The sequence below is a fragment of the Pecten maximus genome, chromosome 5 (genome assembly GCF_902652985.1).
Source record: "Pecten maximus chromosome 5, xPecMax1.1, whole genome shotgun sequence".
In the NCBI taxonomy this organism is placed as follows: domain Eukaryota; kingdom Metazoa; phylum Mollusca; class Bivalvia; order Pectinida; family Pectinidae; genus Pecten; species Pecten maximus.
In genome coordinates, this window is record NC_047019.1 from 803,685 (window position 1) to 823,122 (window position 19,438).

General features: G+C 36.2%; 2 protein-coding genes across 2 annotated transcripts; both read right to left on the minus strand.

The window, feature by feature from the left end:
• Positions 1–8,836: 8,836 nt before the first annotated feature.
• On the minus strand, positions 8,837–12,627 carry LOC117326788. Its single transcript, XM_033883512.1, has 4 exons — positions 11,794–12,627; positions 11,327–11,479; positions 11,075–11,117; positions 8,837–10,552 (listed from the first exon to the last, which is right to left on the minus strand). Exons 1-4 carry the CDS (start codon positions 12,287–12,289, stop codon positions 10,483–10,485), a joined length of 762 nt encoding a protein of 253 aa, XP_033739403.1. The 5' UTR covers positions 12,290–12,627; the 3' UTR covers positions 8,837–10,482.
• Positions 12,524–19,108, minus strand: LOC117326692. Its single transcript, XM_033883414.1, has 10 exons — positions 18,995–19,108; positions 18,424–18,464; positions 18,209–18,275; positions 17,823–17,860; positions 17,002–17,074; positions 16,658–16,689; positions 14,968–15,046; positions 13,192–13,223; positions 12,859–12,901; positions 12,524–12,639 (listed from the first exon to the last, which is right to left on the minus strand). The coding sequence occupies exons 1-10, from the start codon at positions 19,029–19,031 to the stop codon at positions 12,524–12,526; spliced, it is 558 nt and encodes a 185-aa protein (XP_033739305.1). The 5' UTR covers positions 19,032–19,108.
• Positions 19,109–19,438: the final 330 nt, after the last annotated feature.

Sequence of the window (19,438 nt, forward strand, 5' to 3'; positions counted from 1 at the left end):
CTGAATCTGAATCTGACCTGCAAAGAGTGATTAATGATAAAGTTGACTCAATATTTCTTGATGAATGTTGACTGTCCAGTCCAGATCTGACTAGTCATTCCATATAATGGGGATAAAGGCGTTTTGAAATCAACAAATATACACTACTGACTACTTACTCCATATAATCGGGATAAAGGCGTTTCCTGCCTCGCCTACCTCCACGTAAATTGGTTCCTTGACTTCTTGTAGGGTGGACCAAATCTGGGGAACCGCTGGAAATAGATGTATGCATAACTGTATAATGTTTATAGATCTATATAAATTTATTCATATTTACATTTTCTGCTGTCTCCCATTAAGTTCTATGTTAACCAGATTGTACTTCACAATCGAGACTATAGATTGCTATCTGGTCACATGATTTCTCTATGATGTTTTTTTTTCTTTTTTTTGGGGGGGGGGGGGGGGGGGGGGTGTTATCCCAAACTTGGCAAAGCCTCCTTATGGATAAGAAAATCTTGCCCCTTTGGTCTAGATATTATGTACTGTTAGTCTTACCTGGTATAGTCAGCAGCAATGGAGGTTTCCATAACCGTCTGGGCATCAATATCCTCAACCAGATCGTCACTGTCTGGAGGCTGAAGTTGTAACTGTCGAACTTCCCATTGAGACACGTATGCGACATTCTCGCATAATCTAGACTCTTCTACACAACTTTTGCAAGAACACGCAAGATTTCGGGTGGATATCAATCCTGGTGATATTCCTTTTGAATTGTGTATCAGGCGAGTTCCTTTGAGCATAGCAGGACAATTTCTATTCCGATTTCTGTTGATGTTGTCTATTAGAACATATTTCCGTCTGCTGTGGTTGCACTCGTTGTTGATTTTATCGTTTCGGGTGAATTTATCCTCTAGATATGAGAACATAGATCTGGCATCTGTAATAACAGCTTTGTCTCTTATGACCGATCTTCTGGCTGCCGTTTTGGTAACTGCACCCGCTCCATCCGATGGACCCTTTCCATGGCAGGACCCAAAAAAGCTCCTTTCCCGGACAACATCAAAGTCCTCTTCGCCATAACTCAGGTCGACCAGAGGTCCTCGAGACTTGTATTGGCTAGAGCAGCCGTCTGTGAATTCATAGATTTTAGAAAACTTCACTTTCCTTTCATATTTGAGAAATGCCACTGTCTTCACCATAAATGGCTGTACAGCATGGTGGTCATGCTTGTTGTCGTCACTAAGAAAAACAAGGACATCCATGACAGGGGAGGTAGATCCCTCAGTTGCGCAATTAGGACAGTTGTAAAATGCCACTGATAGGTGAACTGTAACAAGGTTTTTCATCCAATGTGCACTGCTAACCTCTTGTTGGTAAAATGTAGAATAATTCTCAGAAAAATCCATGTGCATTACAACGGAATCTGGAGGTGGTCTTTTGGACAGGTTGTTGAAATGTGTTTTTTGCCAATTTGCAACAAATAAGTGGTTTGGAAGGTCTTTAACCTCATTCTCCAAGTCTTCGACTAGATTCATGATCGTTCCGGACTTTGTTTCCATCACCTTTCTTGTTGATTGGGCCTTTCCAGGTCTGTCAATCTTCCTGCTTGTCCAGACGCTCCATTGGATAACCTCATCTCCAGTCTTTGTGATCAGGTCCTCAAGATGATTCACAAGATATCACACTCATGACACTTCCTTGTTACACATTGGAGATATCACACTCATGACACTTCCCTGTTATACATTGGAGATATCACACTCATGACACTTCCTTGTTATACATTGGAGATATCACACTCATGACACTTCCTTGTTATACATTGCAGTGGGTGGAATTTCTCGTCATGTTTTGTTAGTTCGTAATTGTCTTTAATTTTGCACTGGGGCGTCCCTTTCCTGTCACAACAGAAATCCTTGAATATATATTGTGTGTATATGTTTGAAAAACATGTTTACAGCAAGAATTGTTTTAACAATGAAAATTAATAATATTTTCTTCTTTTTTTAACAGATCAGGAAAGTATCATTTACTGAAGTGAACATCTGCAGTCCTACATGGACCAGTCCTATATGGACCAGTCCTACATGCTATTTTACAGGGTGCTTCCTATGCCATATATAAGCTAATTGTCTTAATTACTTTGATCCTAGTTGAGGGCTATTGGTTATGAATTTGAAGATTGTTTATACATGCTACATATTCTTAAATGTTTTGTCTGCCAAACTTCCTTGTATATTATTATGAAATTAACCTGACACAATGGCTATAGTCTAAGGTTAACTTGGATTGTAATTGTCAAAAAGCGTTGGCCAGCAGGTGCCGGGGATTATGTGCGGTTAAGTGTCCTCGTATATTTGACTTTGACCGATTTTCAAGGTCTTAGTGGTCAGATTTGGGGGTAAGTTCAAATTTTCATTTAATATAACATGATACATATTCAGAATGGCATGTGGGATTCATTGATACCAGTCAAATGATATTGCATTAAAGTGGGTTCAAGCTACCTCAAATTCATTGGGTCCTAGCTACCTCAAATTCAGTGGGTCCTAGCTACCTCAAATTTCAAAGTTATTATTCGTCAAAGACGATCAATAGTGAATACTGAAATAATGATACGTTTTTATGACATTACAGTCAATAGATATATACCGTACATCATTCTTTGACATTCCTTTTGGGACTAGTTGGGATGCAGGTCAATGTGATTAAACTATCTGAGATGTCACCAACTGTGAACACGTCAGAGACCAACAAAACTTGACCTCAGTGTTTTAACTGATTCCAACTCCACCTTTATTGTCATTACTTTCATGCTTTGACTGACATTCTGTACTTAAGCCCTCAGTTGTAAAGTAATTTTCAAACTTCATTTTAAAAATAAATTCCAGTGACTAAGGGGATTTGACAATATCTTGAACCTCATCTGAATGAAGTTACCAACAGTACATACCTGAAACTGAAAGATTTGATATTTGACATACATCATCCTCAATTTTTAATTTTTAATTTTTATTTTCTATTTCTTATTTTTATTCTTCATTGAAACTTATTTAGTTATGTAGCATATACAGTACACCTCTAACACCCTATTAATGCACAAATGGTGGAGAATGGACTGGATGGAAATTGGCATTGTTGTAATATAGTTTATATAATATACATGTTAAAACGAGGTAACTTCTACAGCAGCAATTTTAGACTGAAAATATAATTTGTAAGCTTTACTGCTCACAAACTATATATCCCTATTTGGTGAATTTGGGTTTTGATCCCCATCAGTGGATGGCTACTATGTTATATACATATGGACTGTCGGCCTGTAGCTGGATTGTCTTACTCCATAGGGACTCTATTGCCAAATATCAGCACCCTAGTACAATTATAAAGTGATGTATTAATACCTTTCAACACTTGCACCAAAAACTTAACGCAGAAAACCACTTTTGGACTTTTTTAACTTAAAAAAAAAAAAAAAAAAATCTTTTTAAATCTGTGTTTTTTTGTTTTTGTTTTTGAATCTTTAGACTTTGTGTTAAGTTTATGTTGTGAGTGTTGAATGGCATAGTAATACATGGTATTAGGTTCCCTGTGGGGATTAAACTATCCCTTGCCAGAGTTAAACTGAAAGATTTTTTGGGGGAAAAAACACATTTTTTTAAATTTCTGTTTAAATGTTGAAAGCTATTAACACATCACTTTATGATTGTACTAGGGTGCTGCTATTTGGTAAAAGAGTCCTTATGGAGTTACACTATCCCTTCTTGGGGTGAAACTGAAAATAAAACAATGTGGAAATGCTCACAATAGACAATTTATACTGGTCCATATTTTTCAAGGGAGACAACTCTCATTAGGATAATATTTTGTAAAAAAATTGAAGAAATATGTCCAAAAGCAATTACATTTGTATTTAATATATTCATTTAACAACAGCATAGCTTGTCTCCCAAATTTTTGTCAACAAATGATTTATATATATATAAATTGGTATGGTTTTGAAAATTGCATGAATTCACAAAACATAGTCTGATAAAGTAAACAATATAAATATTATTAATGCAATTTGCGAAACCATTCCAATTAGTATGTTTTAATTATTTGTTGACAAACATTTGCAAGACGAGCTATGTTGTTCTCCAACAGCTCTTGTTCAAGTTTTGGGTTCAGATTCTTTAATAAAATCTTCCCATTTTAGCCAAATTTGGAATAAAATCATAGATACATGTATATTCATTTAAAGAACATCATCTGGAGTTTATGGTCCAGTGACTGTGGAAATTTGCGATGCTGGGAATCTAAACCTTATAAATTTTTGTGTTTAGCTCGGTTTCTTGCAAATATTCTACAGTTGCTACCAAATTATTTATAAGAGGAGTCACTTAATCAAAGTTCAAAAATGTTGAACAAATTTACTGGAATTCGTTTTGTTTCAATATTATGAACCAGAATTATCAAAGTGAAAGATGAAGCTTTTATTATCGGTAAATGACACAAAGTCGATTTTAATTAAAGAGTTGCACAACCATGATATTATCACATTAAGCTTGTTTTAAGTATGAATGTAGTTTTGAAGAATTATCTTTTCTTCTTTCTATTTTGTTTACCAAAAGCGTAATTGTATAAAGATTTTAATACATTTCAAAATAATGTTACATATATATCTTAACTACCATTATATGTTTGTGTGTCAAAGGTGCCAAATCAATTGTATAATAAGATTTTCATTTGTACAGTTTTCAAGAAATACTGATGAAGAAAGATTAAAAAGCTTTATGGTTATTTTTTCCACAAATTAACGTCTTTGTTTTTTGTACAGAATAATTATCTAAACGTATCACAAAAATGGTTAATTTACATTTACACTGGAAATGAAAGTGCAAAATGGAAGATTTTACATATAGGCATCCAATCAACCTTTTTATCTATACATTTATATGTTTTTTCCACAGTACACACAGGTAGTACTCGTCTTTGCTATCAGAGAACATCAACATTGGTGTTTTTAATTGGATATATAGTTTAAAATTTAAATGATAAAGCATTTTACTAGTAATTGGATCTATAGCTTAAAATTTAATTGATAAAGCATTTTACTAGCCATTACTAAACATCTGCCTGCCTGCATGTCTACACTGGCATTTATGGTATGCAGCATCAAATCGCGTTCAGCTAAGAAATATGTACCTTTATACCGCCTCAGCTAAGAAATATGTACCTTTATACCGCCTCAGCTAAGAAATATGTACCTTTATCAAAACTGTTTATGCAGGGTAACAACACAGCAGCCCTATAAAGATGGAAATGGAAAATATATATAGCAAGTTAATGTGAATGGTGAAAACATAACATAAAAGTTATATGAGTAAGAATTAAGTGACATAATATATGTAGTACTATGGTACCTTTTGGGAAAGCTTTGCTGTGAGTGTCGGTGCATTAAAAAAAAAAAAAAGAATCAAGCAGCAAAATGCAAAATGCCATCATTAATAATCTCATGAAAACATTTAAATAGTAGATTTATAATTACTCCCCGGAAATCTGGCTCAACGGTATAGGATCTAGCCCCCACCTATAATTCACAATTTTGGTTGACCTTTGATCATGAAAGCTTCCTGCCAAATTTCATTGAATTTGGATTGGCAGTTTTGGAGAAGTGTAAAATGTAGCTTGTTAACTGCTGAAGACAGACAATGAAGGGCAAAAGGCGATTAGAATAGGTCACAAGAGACTTTGTCTCAGGTGACCTAAAAATAAAGTGTGGTATACCTCATTACCTCATAAAGGCAAGGAAAAGATATTTTGAAGTTGAAAGCCATACTATATAGGTATACTTTGTAGGTACACATAAATGATTGTATTATGGAAAATAAAGTATCATTTTGGGTAAGAGCTGTCACGGTTTTGGTATCTTCACCTTCAATTTAATCAAAACCTGTATGAGCTATATGAGGAAGTATATTTCGACGTTTTGAAATTCTGCATGTTAAGTCTCAATGCATGTTGTGTTATCTGTTGGAAGATTTTTCGTCCAATCACAGCCAAGATCATTGTGAGGCTCAGAGTAGTTGGTGGCTACTTCACTGAGCAACATACTCAGATTCAGAAAATTGCGGTAAAGTGTCTTGACCAAGGACACAACTAAAACAACACAGGTTAATCCTTTTTCTCTGACCATTGATTTTGAAAGAAAGGTTATCAAAAATCTGGGCGATAAAGATAGTCCCAGCAATCATACTCCGGACGATCACCTATAACATCCCAACCCTAGATCGTCTATAATGTTCGATGCCTAGATCACCTATAATGTCCCACCCCTAGATCACCTATAATGTCCCACCCCTAGATCACCTATAATGTCCAACCCTAGATCACCTATAATGTCCCACCCCTAGATCACCTATAATGTCCAACCCTAGATCACCTATAATGTCCAACCCTAGATCACCTATAATGTCCAACCCTAGATCACCTATAATGTCCCACCCCTAGATCACCTATAATGTCCCACCCCTAGATCACCTATAATGTCCCACCCCTAGATCACTTATTATGTCTGACCCCTAGATCACCTATAATGTCCCACCCCTAGATCACCTATAATGTACCATCCCTAGATCACCTATAATGTCCCACCCCTAGATCACCTATAATGTCCCAACCCTAGATCACCTATAATGTCCAACCCTAGATCACCTATAATGTCCCACCCCTAGATCACCTATAATGTCCCACCCCTAGATCACCTATAATGTCCCACCCCTAGATCACCTATAATGTCCAACCCTAGATCACCTATAATGTCCAACCCTATATCACCTATAATGTCCCACCCCTAGATCACCTATAATGTCCCACCCCTAGATCACCTATAATGTCCCACCCCTAGATCACCTATAATGTCCAAACCCTAGATCACCTATAATGTTCCACCCCTAGACTACCTATACTGTCCAAACCCTAGATCACCTATAATGTCCAACCCTAGATCACCTATCCCACCCCTAGATCACCTATAATGTTCCACCCCTAGACTACCTATAATGTCCAAACCCTAGATCACCTATAATGTCCAACCCTAGATCACCTATCCCACCCCTAGATCACCTATAATGTTCCACCCCTAGACTACCTACAATGTCCCACCCCTAGATCACCTATAATGTCCCACCCCTAGATCACCTATAATGTCCCACCCCTAGATCACCTATAATGTCCGGCCCCTAGATCACCTATAATGTCCAACCCTAGATCACCTATCCCACCCCTAGATCACCTATAATGTCCCACCCCTAGATCACCTATAATGTTCCACCCCTAGACTACCTACAATGTCCCACCCCTAGATCACCTATAATGTCCCACCCCTAGATCACCTATAATGTCCAACCCTAGATCACCTATAATGTCCAACCCTAGATCACCTATAATGTCCAACCCTAGATCACCTATAATGTCCCACCCCTAGATCACCTATAATGTCCCACCCCTAGATCACCTATAATGTCCCACCCCTAGATCACTTATTATGTCTGACCCCTAGATCACCTATAATGTCCCACCCCTAGATCACCTATAATGTACCATCCCTAGATCACCTATAATGTCCCACCCCTAGATCACCTATAATGTCCCAACCCTAGATCACCTATAATGTCCAACCCTAGATCACCTATAATGTCCCACCCCTAGATCACCTATAATGTCCCACCCCTAGATCACCTATAATGTCCCACCCCTAGATCACCTATAATGTCCAACCCTAGATCACCTATAATGTCCAACCCTATATCACCTATAATGTCCCACCCCTAGATCACCTATAATGTCCCACCCCTAGATCACCTATAATGTCCCACCCCTAGATCACCTATAATGTCCAAACCCTAGATCACCTATAATGTTCCACCCCTAGACTACCTATAATGTCCAAACCCTAGATCACCTATAATGTCCAACCCTAGATCACCTATCCCACCCCTAGATCACCTATAATGTTCCACCCCTAGACTACCTATAATGTCCAAACCCTAGATCACCTATAATGTCCAACCCTAGATCACCTATCCCACCCCTAGATCACCTATAATGTTCCACCCCTAGACTACCTACAATGTCCCACCCCTAGATCACCTATAATGTCCCACCCCTAGATCACCTATAATGTCCCACCCCTAGATCACCTATAATGTCCGGCCCCTAGATCACCTATAATGTCCAACCCTAGATCACCTATCCCACCCCTAGATCACCTATAATGTCCCACCCCTAGATCACCTATAATGTTCCACCCCTAGACTACCTACAATGTCCCACCCCTAGATCACCTATAATGTCCCACCCCTAGATCACCTATAATGTCCAAACCCTAGATCACCTATAATGTCCTACTCCTAGATCACCTATGTTTCACCCCTAGATCACCTATAATGTCCAACCCTAGATCACCTATCCCACCCCTAGATCACCTATAATGTTCCACCCCTAGACTACCTACAATGTCCCACCCCTAGATCACCTATAATGTCCCACCCCTAGATCACCTATAATGTCCCACCCCTAGATCACCTATAATGTCCGGCCCCTAGATCACCTATAATGTCCCACCCCTAGATCACCTATAATGTCCCACCCCTAGATCACTTATTATGTCTGCCCCCTTGGTCACTTATTGACCCTCACAGGGCCAACACTTAAAGCTATGACTAAAAAGTGAGGTATGGTCCAAGGAGACAGGAAGAATATCAATGGAATCAACAACAAAAAAGAAGAGAAAATCACAAAAAGTCGTCTTTCATGATCCTGAAAACCTACTGAGCAGGAATAAAAGACAAACAATCAAATCAAATTGACAACTTTATTATTGTAGTAGATATTTGTTTACAGAATATATTCTTACCTAACGCCTATCATAATTTTGTGTCCACATACAACAAATCAATGCTTTCCATATAAATCTCACATTATTTGAATAATGCACAATTTTTAATGTAAATTAATTGTGATTCCAAAGTAATGTTGCTATATAAAGTTCATCACAGTTTTATTGTAGTGTTTATATAGATCTAATAAGTATACACAATATATACTGTAAACCTGGCCGATGATGACATGGTACATATTAACGTACATGGTTAAACTTGATACCATGTAGTGTGGTGTTGGAATTATGCAAAATTGCTAAAATCAAAGAAGTAATCTAGACATAATAATTACCAAATAACCGGACTCTTGTTTTAGAATTTATTTTATTACATTTAATTTTAATCTTAAAGAGTCCTTCTTCTCATTTAATAGATGGTCAGTCTTAAAATGTCAGCTCCGAAATCCGTCCCATAGAATCTGTCTTCAAGGCAATAATTTTATGATATTTAAAGTCATGAACTTTAAATTTAGCCTGCATTCCAATCAGATCTGTCTCTTCATGAAATACAGACCAAAAAGTAATAGATCAATATAAGTACAAAATTTAGACCAACAATTCTACATAATCCACAACAACTTATATGACATAAACAAAAGATTGTCAATTTCAGACCCGCTACTACTGGTCAGGTTAAATTATCTGCTGGGTACTTTTATAAACATTACTGATTAGTAATAAATAAATTATGTGTTATTAACCAGCCATTAGCATCAATTGTATAGCTCAAATAAACAATATTAAAATCAACTTTATATTAAATCATTTTGTTAACACTGAGTCAAGAAATGTAAAATACGTGTAGATTGTATATATAAATATGTCGGAAACACAGGTAAACAAACTGTACAATCCAGGTACTTCCTGTTTCCTAGAAAATTCTGCTATAAATGTATAAACTCTGTAAAAAATCTAAGAGATATACATATTAAATCAATGTAAGTACAAACCAGGTACTACCTGTTTCCTAGAAAATTCTGCTATAGATGTATAAACTTTATAAAAAAATCTAAGAGATATACATAAATAAATAAAAAAAAAAATTATACAATAACAAAGATAGATCTATACAACAATACTCCACTTAGTACACTCAATAATGGACCGACAAGGCATCATGTCAATTATTGACTTACAATGAGGTACATTGTACAAAAAAGGTTTATAAACCAATAGATATTGATGGTTCAATGGATACTCATAGCTCAGTGGAAAGTAAATAAAAATTAGATTTTAACAAAATGTTTTGAATCTTAAATATCATGAATGATGTAGACATAGTATAATCTCATAAAAATATTAATATTCTGTATTTTGATAATTTTATAATTGCCACCTTTTTAGAAATGTTCATCAAAGTTTCTTCCAATTCTCATGCCTCAAAAAGTACATTTATAATTATTCTTTTTGACAAACTCACTAACATAAAAACTTCACTTATTAAAACTGCTTTTTCTTGCAAATCAATTAAATGTTTTTTTAAATGAGAACAGTAACAGTTAATGCCGAAAAAAATAATCGAAAAAAATGAGAGTTGCCAAGTATGACTTTTTAAAATTAAAATTATATAGAATCTAAAACTTTTGCTCGCTTTCATATGTTGGTATAATGTAGTCTTCCTCAAAATCTTCATCAAAGTTGTCCCTGTAATAAAAACAGACATAAAATTGTCATTTATATTTCAGCAAGCAATCAAACATTCTGTTTGAGGGGAGACTTGTTGGTTGTAAATGATGGAGTGTTTTCTGAGCTATTTACCCTCCAAAATAATTTTCATTCTTTAAAAATCATTTTATTCAAATACTAGAGATAGTTGTCAACAAATACTTGTTATTCCACAAGATAATGTTAGAAATATAGTGGTAATTGTTGTGTGATACAAAATTCATGTAAGTAGCTATGATATATAATAAAAACATTTGTAGCGGGGTCCAATCACAACCATGAAAGACCAGTGTCCACACAGATAAATTTAAATTAATTTCATGGGATGTCTGTCATCCTTGATGAGGAAACCGTGAACCTGACACAAACATCAAGACTACATGCTAGACATTGTGGTCAGTCTTGTTGATCTGTACTGGTATCTTAAACACATCATTCATGGTTACTGGTCGTTAATGATAACAAGTTAGGCCCCAGTATGTTCTGTCCAAAGTTACATACCTGCTTGAAAATAGATGGGTTAACACACAACTTGCTTGAAAATCTGAAAATGAATAAATAAGATATTGATAATTAAGTTACTTGGTAGGTATTTTCAAACATATGATATTTTAGTGTAGAAGTCCACTGACAATATTCAATGTTCAATCTAATTATGTGTTGTACCAAGGATAATGCACAAATAATGCTCATGAATATTCAACATTTGTTAGAAGTGTCACCTTACAAATAGTCATAAACTCCCAAACTTACTGTCGGTGTATACAGGCATTGGGTTGAGTTTTGGCAGCACCCCAAGTCCCTGGACTTTGTCCATGATGATGATGTCACTGTCCTCCTCTCTCAGTGGAAGTTCTGTAATGCTGTTTCTATTGCCCCCCTTCTTCCTTTTCTTTCGTCTTCGTTCTATGAAGGAAAATATTAATTAGACTACCAATGATTTTTATACTGGTGTAGTTAAAACTTGGTTGACAGATCATAAGACATGAATGATGTGTGAGAGTTGTTCCCCTTAAAATGCCATGTAATTTGAATTTCCATAAAAGTTTTTAGTATTTCAATAGGTCCTTCTGACAAATAATTAAAGGCTAGATTAAATAAAATTCTCCCAGTGATAGGGGAGATAATCTTCACAGAAAACTCTGTCTATCAATCATAATTGTGGCGAACATACAAATCTAATGAAACATCAATGTATTATAACGTCTCCTATAACTTACTTCCTGCCCGCTCAGGATCGCAGGAATCAACGTAAGCTTGAATGTCTGCCATGGAGAGTCGGAAGGGTTTCCTTTTTGTCAAGCCTCCATCCACAGCCTTAGATTCTCTCTCCTCCTCATCATCCTTCACATCTAGATCTGCAGTTTTCACAGCAATCAAATCTGGTTCTGCAGTTTTTAAAGTTTTTAAAGTAATCAAATCTGGTTTGCCTCTTTTGACCAGTTTCGCAGCTTTGACATCAACTTTGGCCATGTTGGCATCTGATTTGGCCCCTTTGACACTTTTGACTCTGGTTTTATCTACTTTTGCCTCAGACTTGATAATTTTTGTATCAGATTCGGCTGCTTTTACAACTTTGGCTTTAGCTATTTTCACGTCTAATTTGGCCACTTTGACAGTTTTGACTTTGGCTTTGGCTGTTTTTGTTTCAGACTTTTTGGCACCAGTGTGACGTTTCTTCTTAGACTTGACAGCAACTTCGCGAACCTCACTCATTCTAGAACGAGAGTCAATGAACTCTTGTAGCTGTTTGTTGAATATTTCTAAGTTCTTTTCTAGTCTGAGTTTTTCTGCCCGATAACGCTCTTGAACTGCAGCATAAGACTCGTCCACTTCAGTATCACTTTCACTTGTGCTGCTGGGTGTATGATGGGACTTTCCCACAGTGACAGTCTGTGACACAGGACTCGACTTTCCCGTGGTCGTCTCTGATGGAAGTGTAGACTTCACTTAGGTAATCTTTGGTTGATTATTGGACTTTTCCACAGCAGTATTAGATGCTCGCTTAGATTTGGCAGTCAGGGATGATTTAACTACTTCTGTTGCTACATCAGCGTTCTTTTGATCTAAAATGAAACATAACAATTTATTTCATCAATTTCATTCCAACAAATTAGATAGGATCAACAGGCTAAGCCTAATGTAGATCTCTTTTGAAGATCTGACTAATTTTAATTTATTTTATATTTCAACAATATTTAAACTGCTTAGATACTGAATTTAAGGCATGTTGAGTCCATGTATAAATCACACCAATATTATTACAAAAAAATTAATAATAATACCTGTGGCCTTCTTGTAGTACCCTGCCACTCTGAGTACAGAATCCTACGACAAAATAAAAACATGATCACATGTCATAATTAATAGAATTATGTTTATATTCTGATATTGAAGTTTTATAAAACAACAAATCCGGCTGATAATAATCCATCTATACCTGTACTAACTGGTTCAATGATGTTTTTTTTTAATTATAGATATAAATTTAATTTATTTCAAGAAAAAGTTCACTTTATACATGTAATATTATGTGTCAGTGTTTTTTCTTGTAAAATATTAAATATAACATCAATCTTCACTTCATAAAACACTGTTACTTCTGAAATTATACTTGCCTCATAGATTTCCCTGCGGAGATTCTGGAGACCTATAAATGATAGAAAACTCCTTTGAAATATATGGTACATGACGTTAGCAAGGTACTATCAATAGTTCAGAAGAGTCAAATTTGAAGCAAGACTACTTGGGCCAAATTTCTGTTTCTGCTTTCAGCTTTAATAAAAACAAAATGGGATAAATGAATGCTTCAATTTTAGCTTTAAAATGTTCATCTCACTAATACTAATGATAAGGGAGGTAAGCCAGAAATGTCTCTCCAACACTGATAAAGGGGAGATAACCAGGGTCTAAGTCTGACACTGATCAGGGGAGATAACCAGGATCTAAGTCAGACACTGATCAGGGGAGATAACCAGGGTCTAAGTCTGACACTGATCAGGGGAGATAACCAGGATCTAAGTCAGACACTGATCAGGGGAGATAACCAGGATCTAACTCTGACACTGATCAGGGGAGATAACCAGGATCTAACTCTGACACTGATCAGGGGAGATAACCAGGATCTAAGTCTGACAATGATCAGGGGAGATAACCAGGATCTAAGTCTGACACTGATCAGGGGAGATAACCAGGGATCTAAGTCCAACAGTGATCAGGGGAGATAACCAGGATCTAAGGTCGACACAATCAGAACACCTTGCCTCCGTCTGCGAATATAGGCTCGGAGGTAAGTGTATGAATACACATGAAAATGATGGGTCCAGGTGATTTGCCGGATGATGACCAAATTACTGCGAACTATAGTTGTCGATAGGGTAAACAACATGGCTTCGCCCAGTCTATTCCATGCAGTTTTGAAGTATTTTGCTGTATATGTAAAGAGTAAGCGTTATATAAATAGTATTGACATGTTTTTCATTTTACTTTTGTCTTTATTATCCAACCGTATTTGTAATGATTACAGAACTGCTATGAGTGTACCGGTACATGTAACCTCTACAGCCAGGTTATTGCTTTTATTAGATCCATTCTTTTTTTATTGACAGCGATGCATTCCTGATATCAACAAAATGATCTCCAAAAAGTCATGTTGTCTATCAAATGTCAGAAATTTTAGTTGACTCATCCAAAATTGACTCGCCCAGAATACACATTAATAATAGACTTGATTGAATTCTGGAAGATGTTTAAGTAAAAAAACTAAGTGTCATGAGTATGATAATCGTAAGAATAACAAGAGATCCCAGAGGGATCTTGGCGCCCACCATTGAATGATCTTTATATGTTCTATGTCAGATTGATCTTCTCTCTACTTTTCCCTTCATTTTACTAATCTGTGCAAATTGAGAAACATCCCTCCAGTACTTTTCAAACAAGGGAATCCTAGCTATGTAAGAAATTTGAGATTTAGCGATAATGGATGGCTGTTTGTCAGGTTGTTTTCAGGACAGACTGGTCCCAAAATGCAATATGAGGGACCAAGGGGAACCTACATATGAAATTTGAGAAAGATCCCTTCAGTACTTTATGAGAAATAGTGATAACAAACTTCAATTGTCAAAATCCAAGATGGCTGCCTGTCGGCCATGTTGTTTTACAATTGGTCTCATAATGCAATATGCATAACTAGGCACCAAGGGGAACCTACATATGAAATTTGAGAAAGATCCCTTTAGTACTTTCTCAGAAACAGCGATAACAAACTTCAATGGTCAAAATCCAAGATGGCTGCCTGTCGGCCATGTTGTTTTCTGATCGGTCCCAAAATGCAATATGCATAACTAGGCACCAAGGGGAACCTACATATGAAATTTGAGAAGATCCCTTCATACTTTCGAAATGCGAATCTTTGACAGAGCTTTTGTTCAATGTTTTTAATTCCTGATCTTCTTCTTGAGTAGGGCCATTTGACTAGAAATTAAAATAAAGTAAATCAAATAATTCAAACCAGAGTACCTTTGTAATTGTTGTGAGTTTCTTTGTGAGGGTCATTGGGTGTAAAACTCTGGTCATTGGGTGTAAAACTCTGGTTATTGGATGTAAAACTCTGGGTTATTGGATGTAAAACTGAGTCATTATATGTAAAACTCTGGGTCATTGGGTGTAAAACTTTGGGTCATTGGGTGTAAAACTCTGGGTCATAGGGTGTAAAACTCTGGTCATTGGGTGTAAAACTTTGGGTCATTGGGTGTAAAACTTTGGGTCATTGGGTGTAAAACTTTGGGTCATTGGATGTAAAACTCTGGGTCATTGGGTGTAAAACTCTGGGTTATTGGATGTAAAACTGAGTCATTATATGTAAAACTCTGGTCATTGGATGTAAAACTCTGGGTCATTGGATGTAAAACTCTGGTTCATTACATGTAAAACACTATGTCATTGGGTGTAAAACTCTGAGTCATTGGGTGTAAACTCTGAGTCATTGGGTGTAAAACTCTGGGTTATTGGATGTAAAACTGAGTCATTATATGTAAAACTCTGGTCATTGGGTGTAAAACTCTGGGTTATTGGATGTAAAACTGAGTCATTATATGTAAAACTCTGGTCATTGGATGTAAAACTTTGGGTCATTGGATGTTAAACTTTGGGTCATTGGGTGTAAAACTCTGGGTCATTGGATGTAAAACTCTGGGTCATTGGATGTAAAACTTTGGGTCATTGAGTGTAAAACTCTGGGTCATTGGGTGTAAAACTCTGGGTCATTGGATGTAAAACTCTGGGTCATTGGATGTTAAACTCTGGGTTATTGGATGTAAAACTGAGTCATTATATGTAAAACTCTGGTCATTGGATGTAAAACTCTGGGTCATTGGGTGTAAAACTCTGGGTCATTGGATGTAAAACTTTGGGTCATTGGATGTAAAACTTTGGGTCATTAGATGTAAAACTCTGGGTCATTGGATGTAAAACTCTTGGTCATTGGGTGTAAAACTCTGGGTCATTGGGTGTAAAACTCTGGGTCATTAGATGTAAAACTCTGGGTCGTTGGGTGTAAAACTCTTGGTCATAGGGTGTAAAACTCTGGGTCATTGGGTGTAAAACTCTGGGTCATTGGGTGTAAAACTCTGGGTCATTGGGTGTAAAACTCTGGGTCATTGGATGTAAAACTCTGGGTCATAAGATGTAAAACTCTGGGTCATTGGATGTAAAACTTTGGGTCATTAGATGTAATTAATTAATCATCATTCCTATACTGTTAACATTGTACATTCAAATCTTTTCTATAAAGCTACAACATTGTACCACTATCTGTTATAACTTGTTTGATGTAATACTCGACAGTACACATGTACTTCTCAGAGAGGGTAGGGTGTGGTCTAATGATGGGAATGAGAGGGAAAGGGGAGAATGACTGGAGTGGGGAGATTAATAGGGGTGTGGGCTAATGATGGGAATAGGGAGATGAGAGGGAAAGGGGAGAATGACAGGAGTGGGAGATTAGTAGGGGTGTGGTCTAATGATAGGAATGGGGATGAGAGAGGATGGGAGAAATGAGGAGAGCTAAATTGATTTTATACTTACTGGGCAAATCTTTCGTGCTCTTCTTCTGAGGCCTACAAAATAACAGAAACGATATATCAAGTCCATAACGGCCAATAACTTGTCTTTATTACTTATTAATATACAGTGTACCACGAGAAGTCCATAAGGGCCAATAACTTGTCTTTATTACTTATTAATTATTATTTGTGTTGAATTCATCCTGTTATTAATTAGAATAAACACGTTTGCTTTCCTGTAAACAACTTAAATGTAGGATTAATATAGAGTCAAATATGATTTTAATCTCAATATACAAATTAATTACAGTATGTATACTAGTTGAGATCAACTGTTTCAGTTTAACCTGTACAGTTTTAACTTACTTCGCCTGGACTGTTGTACATCCTCCTCGGCTGCTATCAATAATGCCATTTCATTGTCAATGTCGACATTTGGCTGGAATGGAATGAAACTGGGGTTATTACATGTATGTGTTACTGTATCATAATTATAGGTATACAGGTGGTTTAGTGGGGAGGATGGGGGAAGTATGTGTTACTGTATCATAATTATAGGTATACAGGTGGTTTAGTGGGGAGGATGGGGGAAGTATGTGTTACTGTATCATAATCATAGGTATACAGGTGGTTTAGTGGGGAGGATGGGGGAAGTATGTGTTACTGTATCATAATTATAGGTATACAGGTGGTTTAGTGGGGAGGATGGGGGAAGTATGTGTTACTGTATCATAATTATAGGTATACCGGTGGTTTAGTGGGGAGGATGGGGGAAGTATGTGTTACTGTATCATAATTATAGGTATACCGGTGGTTTAGCGGGGAGGATGGGGGAAGTATGTGTTACTGTATCATAATCATAGGTATACAAGTGGTTTAGTGGGGAGGATGGGGGAAGTATGTGTTACTGTATCATAATCATAGGTATACAGGTGGTTTAGTGGGGAGGATGGGGGAAGTATGTGTTACTGTATCATAATTATAGGTATACAGGTGGTTTAGTGGGGAGGATTTAAAAGCATGAAAGAAAGAATATGATCAGATGGCAGTAAAAACTAATGAGGTCATATCTAAAATGTCTTTTCATTGATAACATTCAGTATCCGTTAAATTAACTTCCTAAATCTCAATGATCATTTAACATTGAATTTAAGTTTAAAACAATTTACAAAAAACAATTATCTTACCTTGAGAGTGTCAATATCTCTTCTGTAACTATCATACACTACACAGAAAGAAAGCAGATAATTAACATATCATACCGAAACTGAAATATCGAAAATACATCAGTGATTGACATTGATCGTAAACTGATCAGTTAGATTATATTACATGATGAAATTCCTTTTTAATAATAACAGTATCTTATAAACATGATTTGAATTGCTTTCTAAATATTAAATATCATTTGAATTACAGACGTTAGTACAATTCATTATTGTGTAAGGTTTTACAACTATTTTAATTAAAATTGATTTCAATATATCTATGTAATCTTAATAATGTTGAAGGAGGTCAGAACTTTTTAGAAGTAGGCCAGTTTGTAGAATAAATCAGGGCATATTGTACTTACAACACTCGTTTAGTTTTCCTGAAATCCTTTTCAGATCTGCTTCGATTTCTTGAGAAGGGACATATGCCTACATTATAAATAGGACATTAGTTTAGTCAATAAATCAACTTCATACACACAGATTCAATGTATAAGTTGTGTAGCAAATGTATGATATATTTTCAATAAATAATTTCTGTCAGTGGCAATGACAAAATGAAAATCTGAATATTTACCCTGGTATAATTATTTTCTCTCCTCGTAACCTTCCCTGGATCTGGAATTAAAATAGCGCAAATGGATAAAAGTAACAACAAATTGTGTTCCAGAATTATAGCAACCAACTCATATGACAAATAGATTGTGACAAGCCCCTGTGATACAATTACACGAGATAGTCCGAATTCCCTAACGATTTTGTTTTGCAGTTAGATCGCCACAAGACAGCTCGAAATGCGACATTAACACCATAACCCTTCGGATTATTCAGAAGATGATGAGATTGGGAGGAGAGTTTAATCATATGTTCAATAAGGGCTAGTCTACATTCTTGGAATACACTAAAAGATTTCGATTCAGATACATATATGTAGGCCTAACCAAAACAAAGGAGTTTACACTTAATTTTAGTCTGAAACAAGGATACAATACAGGATATAGGATGTGTATAAGTACGCAACACATTCTGCAACATAAGGTTGATATCCAAACGTCAAGTGCCACCATGTGAATCTTGGAATAACAATATTTGAATTATATTTCTGTATCATGTCCGATTGTAGATGTTATACAATGCAAGGGACTTACCGTCCGTAAAGGACAAGATGCTCGGAGCTTCAAGCATATCACAGTCTACACATATCGTGAGCAATTATCGCACCATCTTAGACATGTTACGGGAACCAACTTCGTAACTAAGCGCCGCAAAAACTCACGTGATCATGAACAATATAGTCACATGACTAACGGGCGAGTTCGCTTCAGGTCCCGTTCGATTCGGGCTCAGACGTCTGCATCTTGTAAGATTGAGAGATGTGTCAATGGAAGTAGGGGCTATGTTTTTCTATGTCATACATGTTACAACGACCCGTTAAAATAAAAAAAAATAAATATACATGTTATATACGACCTGTTATAATAGAAAATAAGTAAGATGATACACGTTGTATTTGGCCGGTTATAATAGAAAATTAGTAAGATGTTACATGTTGTAACAGTTATATGGCTCGTTATGAGAGCAAATTAGTGAGA